Source organism: Microtus ochrogaster, unplaced genomic scaffold, assembly GCF_000317375.1.
Source record: "Microtus ochrogaster isolate Prairie Vole_2 unplaced genomic scaffold, MicOch1.0 UNK1, whole genome shotgun sequence".
NCBI classification, from domain to species: Eukaryota; Metazoa; Chordata; class Mammalia; order Rodentia; family Cricetidae; genus Microtus; species Microtus ochrogaster.
The window spans coordinates 9,876,405-9,894,782 of NW_004949099.1; the positions used below are offsets into that span (position 1 = coordinate 9,876,405).

The 18,378-nt window shown below is 39.9% G+C and overlaps 1 protein-coding gene across 1 annotated transcript in view; it reads right to left on the minus strand.

Annotated features, from left to right (window-relative positions):
* The window catches only part of Suclg2 (succinate-CoA ligase GDP-forming beta subunit), a 257,860-nt gene that overhangs the window by 178,058 nt on the left and 61,424 nt on the right, over positions 1–18,378 (minus strand). The window contains exon 2 of the mRNA XM_005364918.3: positions 17,779–17,920. Within this exon, the coding sequence (XP_005364975.1) occupies positions 17,779–17,920 (142 nt within the window). The remainder of the gene's footprint in view (positions 1–17,778; positions 17,921–18,378) is intronic.

Consider the following 18,378-nt stretch of genomic DNA (forward strand, 5'->3'; position numbering starts at 1 on the left):
GAAGAAGAAGAAGAAGAAGAAGAAGAAGAAGAAGAAGAAGAAGAAGAAGAAGAAGAAGAAGAAGAAGAAGAAGAAGAAGAAGAAGAAGAAAAGGTCAAATTCATACTATTTGCTGATGATATGAAAGTTTGCATAAGTGACACCAAAAGTTCTACCATGGAATTTCTACAACTCATAAACACCTTCAATAATGTAGCAGGACACAAGATAAACTCAAAAGAAAAAAAAAACAGCAGCTGTCCTTTACAAAGATGATAAATGTGGAAAAAAAATAAAACAGAGAAACATCATCTGTCACAATAGTCACAAATAGCATAAAATAACTCTGAGTAACTCAAAAACATACAAGTGGAAGACCTGTATGACAAGAACTTTCAATCTTTGAAGAAAGAAATTAAAGAAGATGCAAGAAAATGGAAAGATCTTCCATGTTTTTGTGTAGGTAGAATTAACATAGTAAAGATGACAATCTTACCAAAAGCAATCTACAGATTCAGCGCAATTACACCCATCAAAATCCGAGCAAAATTCTTCACAGACCTCGAAAGAGCAATAATCAACTTCATATTGAAAAGCAAAAAGTCTAGGATAGCCAAAACAATCTTGTACAATAAAAGAACTTCTAGAAGCATCACAATCCCTGACTTTAAACATGACTACAAAGCTGAAGTACCAGCCTGGTATTGGCATAAAAACAGACAGGAGGACCAGTGGAACTGAATCAAAGACCCAGATATCAATTCACACATCTATGAACGCCTGAATTTTGACAAAAAAGCAAAAAATGGAAATTGGAAAAAAGAAAGCATATTCAACAGATAGTGCTGGCATAACTGGATATCAACATGTAGAAGAATAAAAATAGATCCATATCTATCACCATGCACAAAACTCAAGTCCAAATAGATCAAAGACCTCAACATAAAGCCAGCCACACTGAACCTTATAGAAGAGAAAGTGGAAAGTACACTTGAACACTTTGGCATAGGAGACCACTTCCTAAATATAACGCCAGCAGCACAGACACTGTGAGAAGCAATTAATAAATGGGACCTCCTGAAACTGAAAAGCTTCTGTAAAGCAAAGGTCAACAAGACAAAACGGCAGCCTACAGAATCGAAAAAGAATTTCACCAACCCCACATCAAACAGAGGGCTGATCTCCAAAATGTACAAAGAACTCAAGAAATTTGTCATCGAAACAACAAATAATCCAATAAAAAATGGGGTACAGACCTAAACAGAGAACTCTTAACAGAGGAATCTAAAATGGCTGAAAAAATGCTCAACATCCTTAGCCATCAGAGAAATGCAAATCAAAATAACTCTGAGAGTCCATCTTACAACTGTAAGAATGGCCAAGATCTAAAACACTGATGACAACTTAAGCTGGAGAGGATGCGGGGTAAAGGGAATACTCCTGCATTGCTGATGGGAATGCAAGCTGATACAACCCCTTTGGATGTCAGTGTGGCCATTTCTCAGAAAATTAGGAAACAACCTTCTTCAAGATCCAGCAATACCACTTTTGGGTATATACCCAAAAGATGTACAATCATACCACAAGGACATGTTTTCAGCTATGTTCACAGCAGCATTGTTTGTCAGAGCCAGAGCCTGGAAACAACCTAAATGCCCCTCAACCAAAGAATGGATAAGGAAAATGTGGTACATTTACACAAGGGAGCACTACACAGCACAAATAAATAAATAAATGAATGAATGAATGAATGAATGAATGAATGACAACTTGAAATTTGCAGGCAAATGGATAGACCTAGAAAATATAATATTGAGTGAGGTAAGCCAGACCCAGAAAGACAAATACCATATGTACTCACTCATAAGTGGCTTTTAGACATAAAGCAAAGAAAGCCAGCGTACAATTCACAATCACAAAGAACCTAGACAACAAAGAGGACCCTAAGAGAGACATACACGGACCTAATCTACATAGGAAGTAGAAAAAGACAAGATCTCCTGAGTAAATTGGGAGCATGGGGACCATGGGAGAGGGTAGAAGGAGAGGGCAGAGTAAGGGAGGGAAGTGAAGAAAACTTTATAGCTCAATTAAAGAAAAAGGGGGGGACCCCATAAACTCTTAAAGATGTTATCTGCCCTTCAATGGCTAGGAGAATATAAGAGCTTCGCATCACTGTCCAAAAATGGATGCCTCTTACACTGTTACCAAGAGCAAGAGCTCACTAAAACAAACCTCTTAAAATTAATAAGTTACCTGTCAAACCTTTCAAAACAGATGGTCACTGGAAGACAGCAAATGATGTTATCATTCTGTTCCACACAGCTGTTCAGACCAGGGAAAGGCCATTTTAATTTCCATAACATGCAATACACTTTGTCTACGATTTCCAATATGGTACATAAAAATGAAAATTTCATGCAACCACTTCTGTTACACATCTGGTTATTATTGAGCAAATGCCTTTAATAGTAAAAAAAATCATAACAATAAATATAAAACAAAATTGGCCTCTGTGTTTTCTTTTAAGCATCACAACACTTGAAGCTCTCTGCTACCCACAAAATGCAAACTGCTGAGCATTCTGTACGGAGGCAGTCTGCTATAGCATCTAACACAATTAACAACTTCTAGCGAATTCCTGCTAGTGGAAAAGGACAGAAGCTGATATCTGATGCCTCAGTGTTCCTTCCTGTTACTCGCTTCAAGAAAGTGTTTCAGTAATATGATCAGAAATCTAACACATGAAACAATAAGTCAACACAGCATTAGTGTCACACATCTGAAATGAGATTTTGATTTGTTAGTCTCCAACACATTACCCACATTCCTATAAATCGTGTGAAGGTGAAGGCACGTGGAACCTAAGAACAGTTCTGAAATAACCCACAGCAAGAGCAGCCTCTATTTACGCTCAGAGTGCTCTTGGTCGTATATTTTCACCAGAAGACAAGACGCCTGATAGTTAAATACATGGCCAACTCTTTCACAGTACTTGGGAGGAGCACCTATGCATAGAAACCTTTAAAAGGACTGCAAAAGGACTGTAAGAGAGGGAGGACATACATTTCAGGAGAAATCACTGAACATTGGTAAAATGACGGAGGCTTGAATAAGCTACTGTTAAGTGATTCTAGCAGGAATGTAACATTCTTCCATTACAAGTGATAAGACTCATTAGAGCAAATGTCTACACAACTTGTTCTACTACCTGACCAACCACAACCCTAGCTTTCATGACCACCGTCCTGTCCCTTGAAGCCAGCAAGCATTCTGTCTTCTTGCAAATATGCCAGAGTCACATGTCACCTCACAGGCTCCCTCAGCATTCGCTCTACCCTCCCTCCCTTCACTATCTCACCACTCTTGATTTCCTCGTAGCTTTGATATAACTGTTCTCATATTCATTTTCTATCCTTTCTTATGTTAATTTATAGCCCCTCCCAGAACGATGTGGGTTTTCCTTCTGTATACTATAAATATCCTTTATTACTATTGGTTAATGAAGAAGCCACTTTGGCCTATGGCAGGACAGAATAAAGCCAGTCAGATAATCCAAAGAGAGAGAAAGAGAGAGAGAGAGAGAGAGAGAGAGAGAGAGAGAGAGAGAGAGAGAGAGAGATAAAGCAGGAGTCAAGGACATGCCATGTATATGTCATGTAGCTGCCAAAGGAGACAAACACTGGAACTTACTGGTAGGCCACAGCCTCGTGGTGATACACAAATTAATAGTTAATTTAAGATGGAAGATCTAGGTAGAAATATGCCTAAGCTATAGGCTAAGCAGTGTTGTAATTAATATAGTTTCTGTGTGATTATTCAGGTTTGGGCAGCCAGGAACGAAAGAGCCGTCTCCATCTACACCAGGATATACTCCAGTTACATCATCCAGCCCCAAATGTCTACACACACTAAGTGCATGCTGGCTGAAGAAATAAACTGTTTACACTAACCAGAATACTGTAATCACAGCAGACAAAAACAAATAAATCTATTTATATTTGTTCTAGTTTCAGTCTATTGCTATGACAAGCACCATGACCAAAAGCAAACTGGGGAGGGAGAGCTTTTATGTGGCTTAGAGTTGACAGACCCTTCACTGAGGGAAGTCAGGTAAGAAATTCAAGCAGGAACTTAAGAGGGACCTTGAAGCTGCTCACTGCCTCACTTGCACATCCACACTTAACTTTATTATAAACCTAAGGGCTGGGACTGGATGGGGAGATGAATCGGTAGTTAAGAGCATTAACTGTTCTAACGGAACCAGATTTGATTACTAACATATAGATGAAAACCCATAATTATCTGGAACTCCAGTTCCAAGGGATCCAGTACCATCCTGTGTGCCTTATGTTCTCTTTGGGCACCAAGCATTCAAGTGGTGCACACATGGACATGCAGGCAAAATACCCATACAAATAAATAAATAAATAAATAAATAAATAAATAAATAAACAAACAAACAAACAAATAAATGCAAAATAAAGACTTCCCTCTCAGGAGATTGTAGGTTGTGTCAAATTGACAGTTAAAGCTAATTGGAACAATATTCAATTTGTATCTTTGACACCTCACTACTGGCCTCACAATCTGACTCAATTCCACAATGGAGTCAGGAAGCCTAAAGGATGAGGGGATTATATATGCCCTACCACACACATTCATTTCCTATTAATATTTTTATCATTATGAAATTTTCCACTGAAATACCCATGTGTTGAAGGTTTGGCCCCCATTTAACAATCCAATCACTGAAAGGTGTAAGTGGATCATGAAGACTCTGGCCTAATCAGTTGACGTGTCCACCGGTATCATCATTTAATGGTATTATTGGGAGATGGTGGGAACTTCCCAAGGTAATCAAGCATGTGTCTTTGGAAGTGATACTATGGCCCTGACCGCCTTCCTGTCGTTACCTCTACTTCCTGGCCACCATGAAATAAGGAACTTTGCTGTTATAGCCTTTTTTCCATGATACTCTGCTCCCATGGCCCAGAAATGACAGAGTCAGCTAGCTTTGGGCTGAAAGTTCTAACACCCTGAGCTAAAGCTAATTTCTCCTCCTTTTAACTTTTCTCCATGAAAAGTCTTCCACCTCAGGACTTATGGTGTTAGGCCTAGTCTGCTACTGTGATATGTTAACCAATTTAAGCTCACTACATCTATTTCCTCATTTGCAAAACAAAAGTAATTCCTTTCCTGTCATCGGCAGTTATGTGAAGTTATATATATATATATACATATATATATATATATGTATATATATATATATATATATATATATATATACAGCATAATTTGAAAAGATGTCTTTCTCACATACTTCCTAAATTAACTGAGGCCTGGGCAGTGCCCACAGCCCGTCTCTAGGCTTCTGAGTCACACAGGACAAGGCTTTCATTGCACTGTCTTCACAGAGTTCAAACACTTTTGAAACTGTTTCTCCATGGTTCAACGTTTCACATCAAAAATTACTTCACTGCCCATGATTTCAGATATTAAAAAAATAAATAAATTCTGAGTTTTGTTGTTGTTGTTGTTTTGTATGTGTATGGTTTGTCTGTCTTGTTGTCTACAGTGTATGAATTGAATCTACGTGAGTGATATATTCAGTATGAATGTTCTTTAAACAAATAATAATAAAAAAGGAAAGAATTTATAGAAAGTATTTGCAACTACAAAGACCTGCCTACTGGAAAAAAAAAAAGCCTTCTCTGCTCTTCAGCCATTGAACACAGGCCAGTTTTCCAGGAAGCATGCAGAATACACTCAGTGCTGCCTGTTTATTGATCCTTTGTCAGTTTCGGTAGTAAAAAGAACAAGAAGTACCCCAAGGGGCTGTTTAGTTCTCCCAGTCTGTCTGTCCAGAGCCTTTCTTCCCATCTCAGAGAAAGGATGATCTCAGAGTTTGAATAAATCAAGAGCACAGGAACAGAAAACAGGAAGCTGAAGCACACAAGGAAGCCAAGGACTGAGAGAGGAGAGGGCAACAGACGGATGGCCATCACAGAGAAAGCAGACTCTGGCAGTGCACAACAAGTGGAAACTGAGTCAGATTTTATTTTTAATGGACTTGAACTTGAAAAGCAATTGCATTTCAGATTATCAAAAGTTCTTTTCAAGTACTTATCAAGCAGAGGTTAATATCTACGTAGATTATTCTAATAAATGTAGATTATTCTAATAAACCATAAAAGCTAAGCAATAGAACTGAATCATAGGTGACCCTTCAGAGTCAGTTTACCAGGACAGTGACTTCCTGTTCTCCGCATAACTAAATACTCAGTCCTGCAAATCAAGAAAGTACAGCAGAAAATCTGCATCTAAATAACAACAGAAATTAAAACAGAACATCCGACATCCAGTGAGAAAACGGATAGAGTCTCGGATCCTCAACACTGGTCTAACTGTGTGTGCTAACAGAAGAAAATGTAGGTTAATATAAAGAAGACATTCAAGCCTCCAAACACACACATCAGTCCAAGTTACTTACGCAGATAGAAAAACCAGGGCATGGAATTTAAGACACTTGCCTGAGACCTCACCTGGTAAGTAGCAGGACGAATGTCTGCAGAAACAGACCAGTTTTACCAGTTATACCTTCCACGGGTATATGCTTCTCAGTAGCAAGTGCCATGTGCTGCAAAACACAGCACTTGACAGAAATGAAGGCAGTGTGAGTGCAGGCCTAGAAACTTAAATGTCCTACTGCAGAAGGGAAGGGAACTTACTGCTCAGAACTCAAAAGACAGCTTCATTTCAATCTCTCCTATACTTACTTATAATATACCCACTTTGTTAGTCCCCATTTCAGAAAGAAATCTTAGTCAAAAACGTTATCTTAGTTAGGGTTTCTGCTGCTGAGATGAAACACCATTAACAAAAAGCAAGTTGGGGAGAGAAACATTTATTTCACTTACAATTCTATACCACTGCTCGTTACTGAAGGAAGTCAAGACAGGAAGTCAAACAGGGCAGGAATCTGGAGCCACAAACTGGTGCAGAAGTCACCGAGGAGTGCTGCTTACTGGCCTGCTCCCTATGGCTCACTTAACCTGATTCCTTATAAAACCCAGAAATGATATTACACACAATAGGTTGGGCCTTCCCCACCAATCACTAATTGATAAGATGCTTTATGGAGGCATTTTCTCAGCTGAGGTTCCTTCCGTTCATATAACTCTAGCTTGTGTGAAGGTGACATAAGCCTAGCCAACACATATACCAAGTGTATTATTTAAGGTACCAAGAGTGTTGTGTAGCATTGCCTATATAAAGAGATGGGATTACCTCACTAATAATGGCACCTCAGTGAACAGGACCTCCATGTTATTCACCCAACATCCCCAAATGATCTGGGGAGTCGGACCTTGATGCACACACCCTCTGTGTTAGTCAATGAGAAATGAGACTGATAATACGCAGATTCTAAAAAGGCCATTCCTTCCCCCCAAAAGAACATGAAAACATTCAAAATCAAAGTAGCAGTTCAAATGCAGACCTAAATCTGTAGTAAAGAGGTCGCTTGTTCATCCTGGCCACCCAGACTCCCAAAATAAACACACAGAAACTGTGTTAAATCACTGCTTAGCCCATTAGCTTTAGCTTCTTAGTGGCTCTTACACCTTATTTAACCCATTTTTATTAATCTGTTATTGCCACGTGGCTGTGGCTCACCTTTTGTCTAAATAAGAGAGTTCTAAACCAGATACAAAGTTATATACAATAAGAACAAACATCTGTTTTTATCTAAGCAGGATCAGTTGTTCTAACAACTGCTACATTTTGGCCAAGGCTATTTAGTGTGATGTGATGTGAGGACCAGCATGAGGAGATCCTCTGAAGCACAGCCTACCAGGGCTAGCATCAGCCCACAGCACTGCCACGGTATCTCCCACCACTGTCCTAAGGATGCTGCTCCCTTAGTTTCGCCTTCCCCATTAAACAAAGGTTAAGTATATACCCAAGTGCATACAAGAAACAGCATTGTGTGTACATTAGAGGAGTCACACACTTCAACTTTTAACTGAGATGCAGGGCTGTATGGTTTGCTCTTTTACTGAAGTTTTCAATCATTCATCACCTTTGAACCTTGTATGACAGTCAAGGTACTGGAATGGAAGGTGGGCCATCCCAGCACTCAAGAGTCAGAGGCAAGAGGATCACTACAAGTTCAAGGTCAGCCAAGACTATAGGTAAAGTTCTGTCTCGAAGAAAAAGGGTGGGAATGGCCTCAACCCTGGAAGAAAGGAAGCCTTGAACTAGCCATCTGTCTGCAAACTCAGGTCCAACACTTGTTGCTCTGTTCTTCCCTTCTTCCTCTTCAGTTAAACACAGTGTGAACCAATGAATTAGTACATGTTCCTAGGTCCTACCCGACGTGAAGCATGCCTTTAATCCCAGCACTCCAGAGGCAGGGGCAGGCAGATCTCTGTGACTTCAAGGACACCTGGTGTACAGAGTGAGTTCCAGGATAGGCTCCAAAGCTACACAGAGAAACCTTGCCTCAAAAAAAACAAAAAATAAACAAACAAAAAGAGCTATCATATTCCTTCCTAAGGAGAACTAGCTGAGACTCCTTAGTTGAGTGTGGAGATATATACCTCTAATGTCAGCACTCAGGAGGTAGAGGCAGGAGGATAACAGAGTCAAGGCAACCTTAGGAAGGATGGAGAAACTGTCTCAGAACAGAAGGCAGGACCAATGCCAAGGTTAGCCTCAATGTATAAGAAATCACACTAGTCATACAAGTGGTCTATCTCATGAGCGGGTTAAGTCAAATCAGGTATCGGTAGGTTACTCCCACACCTGTGTCACCAGTGCACTAGCGTATCCTGCAGGTAGGACACCATGGTAGATCAAAGATTTTGTGCTTGTGTTTGTGTTTACATCTGAAAAAGCCTGGGATAAAACCAGACTCGCTGAACATAGCGGACAATGAGGACTACTGAGAACTCAAGAAAAATGGCAATGGGTTTTTGATCCTACTGCACGTACTGGCTTTGGGGGAGCCTAGGCAGTTTGGATGCTCACCTTACTAGACCTGGATGGAGGTGGGTGGTCCTTGGACTTCCCACAGGGCAGGGAATCCTGATTGCTCTTTGGGCTGACAAGGGAGGGGAACTTGATTGGGGGAGGGAAATGGGAGGTGGTGGCGGGGAAGAGACAGAAATAATTAATAAATAAATAAATTTTAAAAAATCAAAAAAAAAAAAAGAAGGGGGAGAAATCACACTGTAGAGAAAAAAAAAACCTTAACAAAGACGACAACACAGCTGTGGACACGCAGTGAGCATCACACAAAGTACAAAGGGTGATAAGTTGGGAAAGGCAACCTCTGTCATGCTGTGCAGTGTCCACCCAGTATACCACAGTGGTTCACACAGGAAGACAAAAGGAAGTCTGAACAACAGTGTCCTACTAGACCTTTTACCTGTTTATGATGCTAATCGACAAGTATCTTATTAAGAAAAGATGCATTTATCTGCAGCTGCTTCTTCAACCCATGCAGCAGCTGAAGTCACTGAAAAGTCTCACTTTGCATATTGAGTACTTCGAGTGTCATTTTCCCGTTAGCTATGCCCCATCTGTGTTTCTTTTTCCTCATACAGAAGTGACTATTACATTCACTCAAATAAAAGGCTAAAGACAAAAGAAAAATCCAATACTGGGTTCACATTTAATTTGAGAAAAATAACAGTCTCCCAAGCATCTTAGTTTGTTCCACACTGAAGGAAAAAAATACATAATCGAGGCAGGTTGTTTACACGTCAATTTTCATTCTGAGGCAGATAAAATGGCATCGTTCTTTTATAGCTTCTCATTTATTCCCCGAGTTTCTATTTTTGTAAGATAACCTAGGAAACTGAGGTGGAGAGTTAGTGCTATTCACGAGCATGTTAAACACTGTCAGTGTCTCTAATAACCACCTTGGAGAATAGCAGAGCATCTTAAAAGCAAAATTCTTCAGGAAATATTTATTCTGTAGCAGTGCAAAGGCAAGGACAATTTTCATTTTCTTTCAAAATTATGCAGCTTTGGACTTCATATACCACCATCTTCCTAGAAACTACCAACAATATATATGAGTAATAGTATGTTCAATATCAAGTCATCTGAGAAAGTAAATAAGAGTTTAACACTTAGCTATTATCACAAAAGCACTGAGAAATCTTTTTCTTATTTTGCATTGGTGTTGTTAGTAGCTATTATATTCCTCTGATGAAAGCTCAAAACACTGGTTTGGTTCAGTCTAAAAAAGAAGAAAAAGGAAAGGAATTTTGTCAGTCCCTCATTGATGTGAGGCATGCACTCACTTTTCTTATTCCTTAATCTCAAGCATCCTTCAAGTACATATTATCACTCTCAATTTTATATCCAAGTAAACTGTGTGTGGAAATAACCAGGAAAGTAGAGGGAGATGAGCGCCCTGACTATGTGGCCCAGTATCACATTCAGCCTCAAATCAAAGAGATAAATACTCTCTCATGAGTCTAAAAACCAGACCAAGGAGGTCAGGGTGCTCGTCTATAAGCCTGATTATCTATGTTTGACCCCCAGAGCCCAAACAATGAAAGAAGAGCTCGTTCCTAAAAGTTGTTCTCCATCCACCACATAAGTGCCCCGGTATGTGCATGCGCATGCGCAGGCACACACACACACACACACACACACACACACACACACACACACACTCACACAAATAAACAAATGCAAAATGAAGAAGGAAGAGGAGAAAAAGAAAAAGAAAGAATAAATACTAAGTCTAAATACTGGGCCAGCTGTGGTGGAGCACACCTTTAATCCCAGCATTTGGGGGGCAGAGAAAGGAAGATATTTTTGCGTTCAAGGCCAACCTGGTCTACATGGAGCCCTAGGCCGGCAAGGGTTGAACTGTGAGACATTATCTCACAGCTAGGACCATAAGACTAGTCTTGGACAATGGAATTAGGTGAAAGTGAGGTATGCAGTTCGAGCAAATCTTTACTTTCAGCCCTACATGCCTCTTCCCTCTGAGTGGCTGTCATGGCAAGTTTCCCAGGTCATCTCTGGAAGCCACTTGATGAAGATGGCAGAGTGAAAAGATGAAGGCAGTATATTTTGCTGGGGCAGCACAAGAAGATCACATGGGGACTCTGCAAAGGAACCATTTTATTATCCTGAGCTACTAAAACTGGGCAGTATATGTGCTAAAGAAACGAGCGTTCCTTGATATGCAAACACTGAAAGGAAAAAACACAATGAGAGATAGCATACTCAATCTAGAGATTATTATGTACTGGTGGGAATAATATTTTTAAGAAAAAAACAAATTATTTGGGTGATAATCATAACACAGATTTTTAAAACTATTTGTGCTTCCTAACCTTATAAGCAAATTCATCACATTGCAATTACATTATTTAAGCATATAGGTAAAACAAAATACTGAAGAAAGCAATAAATAAATAAGAAAAAGTAAAAGAAATGTTAATAGTAATACAAGTTTCCTTTAAATAATTGGAATAAAAAGATTTTCAGTTTTTCACTTTTCTCTATTTTCCAAGATTAACAATAAACATAGCCCTTTGAAAATTATTAAATATTTATGTATCTAAAGTTTTTTTAAAAGTCAAAACAATCAGAAGAATCCTAAACGAGCCCCTGTGCCATTTAATCCAAGCAAAGTTTTCATTATTTTCAACTGTATCAGATGTTCTATGAATACTCGAAACTATAGTTCACAAATGAAGTAAATTAGACCCAAGGAAATAATGGCTGCTGAAGTTCTAGAGATAAGGCCACATGGAACATAGTTTCCTATTCATTGCCAATGAGGAAGTTTTAAAAACAAAGTTAATACCTAACTCCATCAAAGGCACACTAGTGGCAGAGACACACTGAAGGGTAAACAGAAATCTCCTGATACTTTTCCTTTGGTTTAAATGAGTATTATATGAAAGAAGGGATTCAAATATTTGACAGGAAGACAGGCACATAGTGAAGACGAGGAGCTGACCTTCCTGCTCCTATTTTTGTTGTTTCAAATGTGTTGCTTTCATGCATTGCCAAACTGAAGCTGAAGCAATGGCTTTCAACGCAGTGTTCCCATTGGTTTTTAAGGAGCCTCAAAGGAAGCTCCATGTCCACTCTCCTAGGCCTGCCTCCTCAAAGCCTGTCCGATCCAGCCAGGGCTCTGTAGCTCTCCTGCTGCTTCTGTTCAGGGGCAAAAGACGGTTACTGAAAAAGACATTCCTACCCTGAAGGAGAATACCATCTATAGTTGAAGATTCGGGAAAAGGGAACATTTTAGAAAAGAGAATTCTTTGCAAAAATACATATAATGGGAAATGTTATTAAAGGCATGATGAATGGAAGTGTTTCCATAAACATCAATTAGGGCCAACCATTAATCTCAACTCAGGGACTCTTTTAGGGTACATAGACAATAATTAAGATTTAGCAAGTGAAAATTGCCTGCACCACAACAATGTCTCTGGTGCACTTCCATGCTTAGACCTATGATGAGCACTTTGTACCTGGATGAGTCAGGATTACTAGCAGCAAGCAAGAGAAGTTGACTCTATGGGCTGGGAATATAGGTGAATAACTACAATGCTGGCCTAGCATTCATGCAAGCCCAGGTTTGAGCCTAAACACTACATTAAAAAAAAAAAAAGAGCAGAGGGAAGAAAGAAGTAGAAGGAAGGGAGAACCAGGTGTAGAAACTGTGAAAACATCAAAGGGGCCACTAGCTGCCAGAAAGACAACTGAATCAGCACAGAAACCCCATTATGTTCTCAGCACGGTGAGTCCTAGAAAGCAGACCAGCACGAGCTTTGGTGTAACACACAGAACATGGAAATGAAAGGGCTTCTTTGCATTGCTGATTCATGGGTCAAAATAATGGAGAGGGATTTACTTCACAGAAATCAAAGCTCTCCTTGACTATCACTGTAAGTAAAAAGATCATCTCAATATAAAGAAAGATGTTCATCACACACCATCACATGGCAAAGCCTCAACAGTCCAGGAGACTGCTGTCCTGGATGTAACTGTCTACAGGATTAACAGTAGCTGTCAATCAGTGTTGATGGGTAGCAGCCCCCTTAAGACAAGAAGCAGAATTTCTTAATGGTGTAAGTAATCTGCCAGGCTTCAGGAAGGAATCATATAAAACCAAGAGTTAAGTTCTCATATTGATGAATGGAAACAGGCTATAGCTGAAAGCAACCCAAGCTATCCAATTCCAGTGAGAGCTCCATCTGCATCTTAGGAGGGAATGTCAGTACAAAACAGAAGATTAATCTGTCCATTTATATTTCAATCCTCTTTCCTGATTTAAAAAAAACTGGAGTTTTTTAAAATATACTTTTTCCTGCTTATTGAAATGTTGAGAGTTTCTGTCCATGCGATGGACATAATTAACAAATTGTAGATAATCCCAAAATGGAAAGGTAGTCCAAGAAGTTTCATCTGTGTTTATATTCCAGTACTTCTGAGTTATACTGACAATCCTGGGTGGACCTCAAAGAGAACTGAAGGCAATACACAGATCCGTTCTGTACATAATAGATGTTCTCTTGCAATCTGTGGGTTGCATTTATGAAATTTACTTCATATTAAAAGAAGGCGTGCAGTAACACGCCTGATTAGGACACCTGAAGATGTTTATTGTGTGTGTGTGGTGGGGGAGGATTACAAGCAGAGGACAGAGGACAATGTGAGGGAGTCGGTTCTCTCCTTGTAACATGTGAGTCCTGGGGTCCTCAGCTCATCAGGCTTGAATGAACCTGTCGTCAACGGAGCTGTTTCTCAGCCTAATCTTCCTTCTTTAAAGCATGCTTAGACACTATAAACTGCTTCGTGAGAACCACCCATATACTAAAATCTTCATTTGCCAAACTACATTTATTCTCTCAGTCAGATATAAATCTATTTTAGTGCAAGAAAATGAGGATCTCATTCAATCGATCTCTTATCATTATAAACTGTACTTCAGACACAATAGCTATGCATTGCCCATTTTAACAAATGTTCAAGTTGACAAGCTTTCCACAACTAGACAGCAAAATGTTCTGTTGCCCAAAGAGATACAATGAAATGAATCATTAAGAAAGTATTTCCAAATTACAGGTTTTATAAACTGTATCTAAGAACCTGCCATATCAAGGTAATACAACCTTCTAATTTTATTTATATTCACTTTCAATTTTAAACATGATGACCCACACAAACCATTCCCTAGACTGCTGCCATCAAGCCAGCAAAGAGGGAATGGATGGATTAAACCTTTTAGAGCTGGGGGCAAACCACAACTCTGCTGATTCTTAGCCCGACAATGTTGGCCACGCTTTTACCCTTATCTTGTCATTTCCTTTTCAATAAAGTAAAAATGCTGCACTCAATGCTGACAGGCTTTGGCTACTGACTAAATATGAAAGATAGGAGAGGCGTGACAGAGGACAAGGACAGTAAGAAAATCTGGGCAGTTGAGAGGTAACATACTCCGTTTGGTCCAGGAGAGTTACAAACATAGCTGATCTGATCCACAGATGGCCAAGACTAAGGGTTCCGATACCCAATCTGTTCAGAAAGAAACAGATGGTAGGGTAGGGATTCATTAGAACACGGGTACACCTAATATCAAGGAACATTTTTAAAAAGTTTTTGTAATACAACATTTTATTTCAAAATATCCACTGTAGCTAAAATGTAAAATACCACCCACAGGCTCATATTCTAAGCCCCCAATTGATGGGGCTATTTTGGAAAGTTGTGCTTCTTATGGAGGCAGAGGCTCAGAAGAGGAAGGAGACCTCTTGAGGTTTTATAGCCCGACCTCACTTCCCACCTGTTCTCTGCATCCTGTCCTGTGAAAATTAAACTCTTTCCCCCATAAGCCACCTGCTGTCATGCCTCCCATCACAACAGAATGTATTCTTTCAAACTTTGAGCCAAAATAAACACTGGCTCCCTTCAGTTGCTTCTGGTCAGGTATCTATCTGGTCACAGCACTAAGAAAGGTAAGCTAACACAGCATCTGAATATAAGAAAAGTAAATAGACCTTTACAAACATTATACATTAATATATGAATTCTCCTATCACAAGAGTGACACGACACTACTTATAGACATCGGATCTGTGCACAAATTTACATTACGACTGAAATTAGATGTAGTAAGTCTCCTGAAATTAGATGTCCCTGATAATGATGATGATAAAATACAAACCCATAAAATGCTTTCTATATGTCAGTATATTAATATTTATATAATTTCTTTCCATAATATATGTATATAAATGGGAGATCCCAGAACAGTCAAGAAGACACATAATCCAGCTTTAATCTTGCCCTCAAATATATTTGGTGAAAGTGTGTCTGTGGTTCCTTGTCAATCTTGTAGTGGCAAGAATCCGAAAACTATGGTGTTCCACCAGATTCTTTGGCTGAACTCTCTGCAGGCAGTCACAGTAACAGTGACTCCTACACTTCCTTTCTTCTTACTATCAGCTTGTTTTCCTGTAAACCTTCTAGAACTGGTAGCATCTCCTTTCACAAAGTCATCAGCTTCCTCTCAGATCAACAAAACTTAACATCAGGAACTAGATGAGACATTGCTTGTAAGACAGTTCCTCACCAAGTGTGACTCTTGGTTCAGTCACAGGGTGAACTGCTGATGCCCTTCTCCCTCTTTGTCCTGTGGGCTTTAGGGAATTGAACTCAGGTCCTAATGCTTTCAAGGTAAATACTCTACAGACTGACTGAGCTGTCTCCCCGGCCCCAAATGAGCTTGTGATTAGTTCTCTGAATTCTCATTTAGCAACAAGCAGGACCAGTGAAGACATCACAGGTGCTCACAGGGAAACAGTACTCATGTGCACAGCAGCGCTGTGTTCATTGTCATCGTCGTGTCTGGTTTTCTTAATCCCTTTCTATTCTCAGTTCCTTCATACACGATGAATTTCTTGAAAACCCTCAAAAATAAAGTTCAATTTTTTAAAAAGTTTATTTTCATTATTTAATTTTTATTTTCTGTTAAACTCGCTCTATTGTCCATTTTCTCCCTTCTTGTAAACATAAGTAGACAATACATGGTCAATTTCCCAAGAGCAAAAATTATCATAAAAGCATAGTTTAGGATCTCCAACTGTGAAATATTGGCCAAATAAACTTTTTCTAAAAGATAAACCCAAGAGTAGGAGGATGGATGGTTCACTAAGTTCCTAACTCCAGGAAGACCTGAAAGCCATGCTGTCACTTAGCTATGCTGTGTCTAAGCTGGTTAGAGACACGGAAGCCATCAGTGGCTTCCAGCGTGGCCTCAACACTAGTACACAGGCCTGCATTGAAGAAATAAAGGGAAAATAAAAAGCAAAAGCAACTTGACTTTACTACAATTTTTATTTCTCGTTTTTCAATCCCTTAAACAAAAATCATCCCCTTCAGGAAAAATACTCATCCCTTATCCAGTCTGTCCCCCAGGTCATTGAGGGGGTGGGGATCTCCTCCAGGCCTAGCAGGAAAAAAACTGTTCTCCAAGGTTATTGGCATATGCAACTCCCTCCCTGCAGTGTCCAGAACCACACTGTCCTATATAGCTGTCACAGTGTCTGAGCCTCTGACATGAGACTCATATGAAATGGAATACTCACCTACCATGATATACAAGGCTCTAGATTTGAGTCCTAGACCATATGAGCCAGGGAAAATGAAGCATGCCTATAATCTTACCAGCCTGGAGGCAGAGACGGGCAAGGAGTTCAAGGTCATCCTCAGCAAAAGGATTATTTTAAGGCCAGCCTGGGCTACAGGAAACCTTATCTTAGAAAAGAAATAAAGAGAAGGAAAAACAAGAGAAAGGAAAGGGAAAAAAATCCTAATACTCATTAATATTAGTCTTATGATAAAATGCTGCTAGCTGGATATATTAAATATAATGTATTATCAAAGTTAATTTTACCTATCACTTTTTTTTCCTTTTTAAAGACAATTAGAAATTTTAAATATTCTATGTGGCTCCCATTTTATTAATACTGGATATTATAACCCAAATGCCAATCAGAGACTCTTTATGCCACCACACAGAATCGTCAGTGGAAAGAAGATAGCAGGACCTGATTCTTCTCCATCCACAGCTAGAGACATGGATGAGACTTTCCGTCCCTACAATGAATGAGGCCCTGGAGATGACAGTGATGGCAGAAAGCACAGCTTTGCTCTACAGCTGAGGAACCAGAGGCACAGAAAGGAGAAGGACCTTCTAAGCAGTCAGAACTGGTAGCAGGAGGGCAAAATAGTTGGGCTTTAAAACTGTGCCCTTAGCCAGGCTCTGCCAGAACATCTGTGATGTCAGCACTTGCTCTCAGGAGGAGGATCACAAGTTCAAGAGAATGACAGACCAATCGGAAACTGCTGCCTGCCTCCCCTTGTTCTCCAATCACTCACCCCATCTTTTAAGAGGCTTCTAGATGGATGTCACTCTCATGCCTCATCTGAGCCCTATTTCTTCCCACCTCAAAGCCACAGTTGATAGAAGAGGGTACAAAGGAACACTTAAGAGAAATTCCCACAACGTGACCCCCATGTCCTGCTACCTCAAAAGAAAGAATCAAGTTTTCCTGTTCAAGTGTTCTTCTGCTTTAGCAATTCACTATTCCCACCCAGACAGTGCAACCTGAGGCAATGGCACAGAAGTGGGAAACCCCGTCCTGAGCTCTCACTGATAGCGTATAACCTGTAGCAAAGGCACAGACGTGGGAAGCCCCATCCTGAGCTCTCACTGATGGCCAATACTCATCCACTGGACCAGCTTACTCAGTCTCTTTGCTGCCTCCAGAGCCTCATTAGCAGTGCTGGCGACAAAGAACCTCTGGACTCTCACTCCATGCTCGGACATGAGCTTCTTGCTCTGGTATTCCTGCAGGTTCAGCCATCTTCTGGAGGTTAAGTGACCGGCCTAGGGAGAGGTGGAAGGATATTTAATAAGAACAGGAAAAAGAACACTTGTTCTAGATAGCCAGTCTTACAGGTACTATCAACCAGAACTGAGAAACACTCAGCTTAAGACACAAATCTAAGTAAATCCTCCACAATGCCTTTTTAATCGAAAACGTCAAAAAAGTTATATACACAAAATAAATGCAGATTTTTTTTAAAAAATGGTAAAAGTACAGCTACGATTACTTGCACAAGGTTGGGGAAATCACAAATCACCTTTTTGTCATGTGAGGAAGGGGCTAATCAGACTTCATCCCTCCCTAAGGACTAGGCATTTAATAATTGTTTGGGACACATCATTGGGTCACGGACTTGCATTCTCTCTTCTCTCTCTCTCTCTCTCTCTCTCTCTCTCTCTCTCTCTCTCTCTCTCTCTCTGTGTGTGTGTGTGTGTGTGTGTGTGTGTGTGTGTGTGTG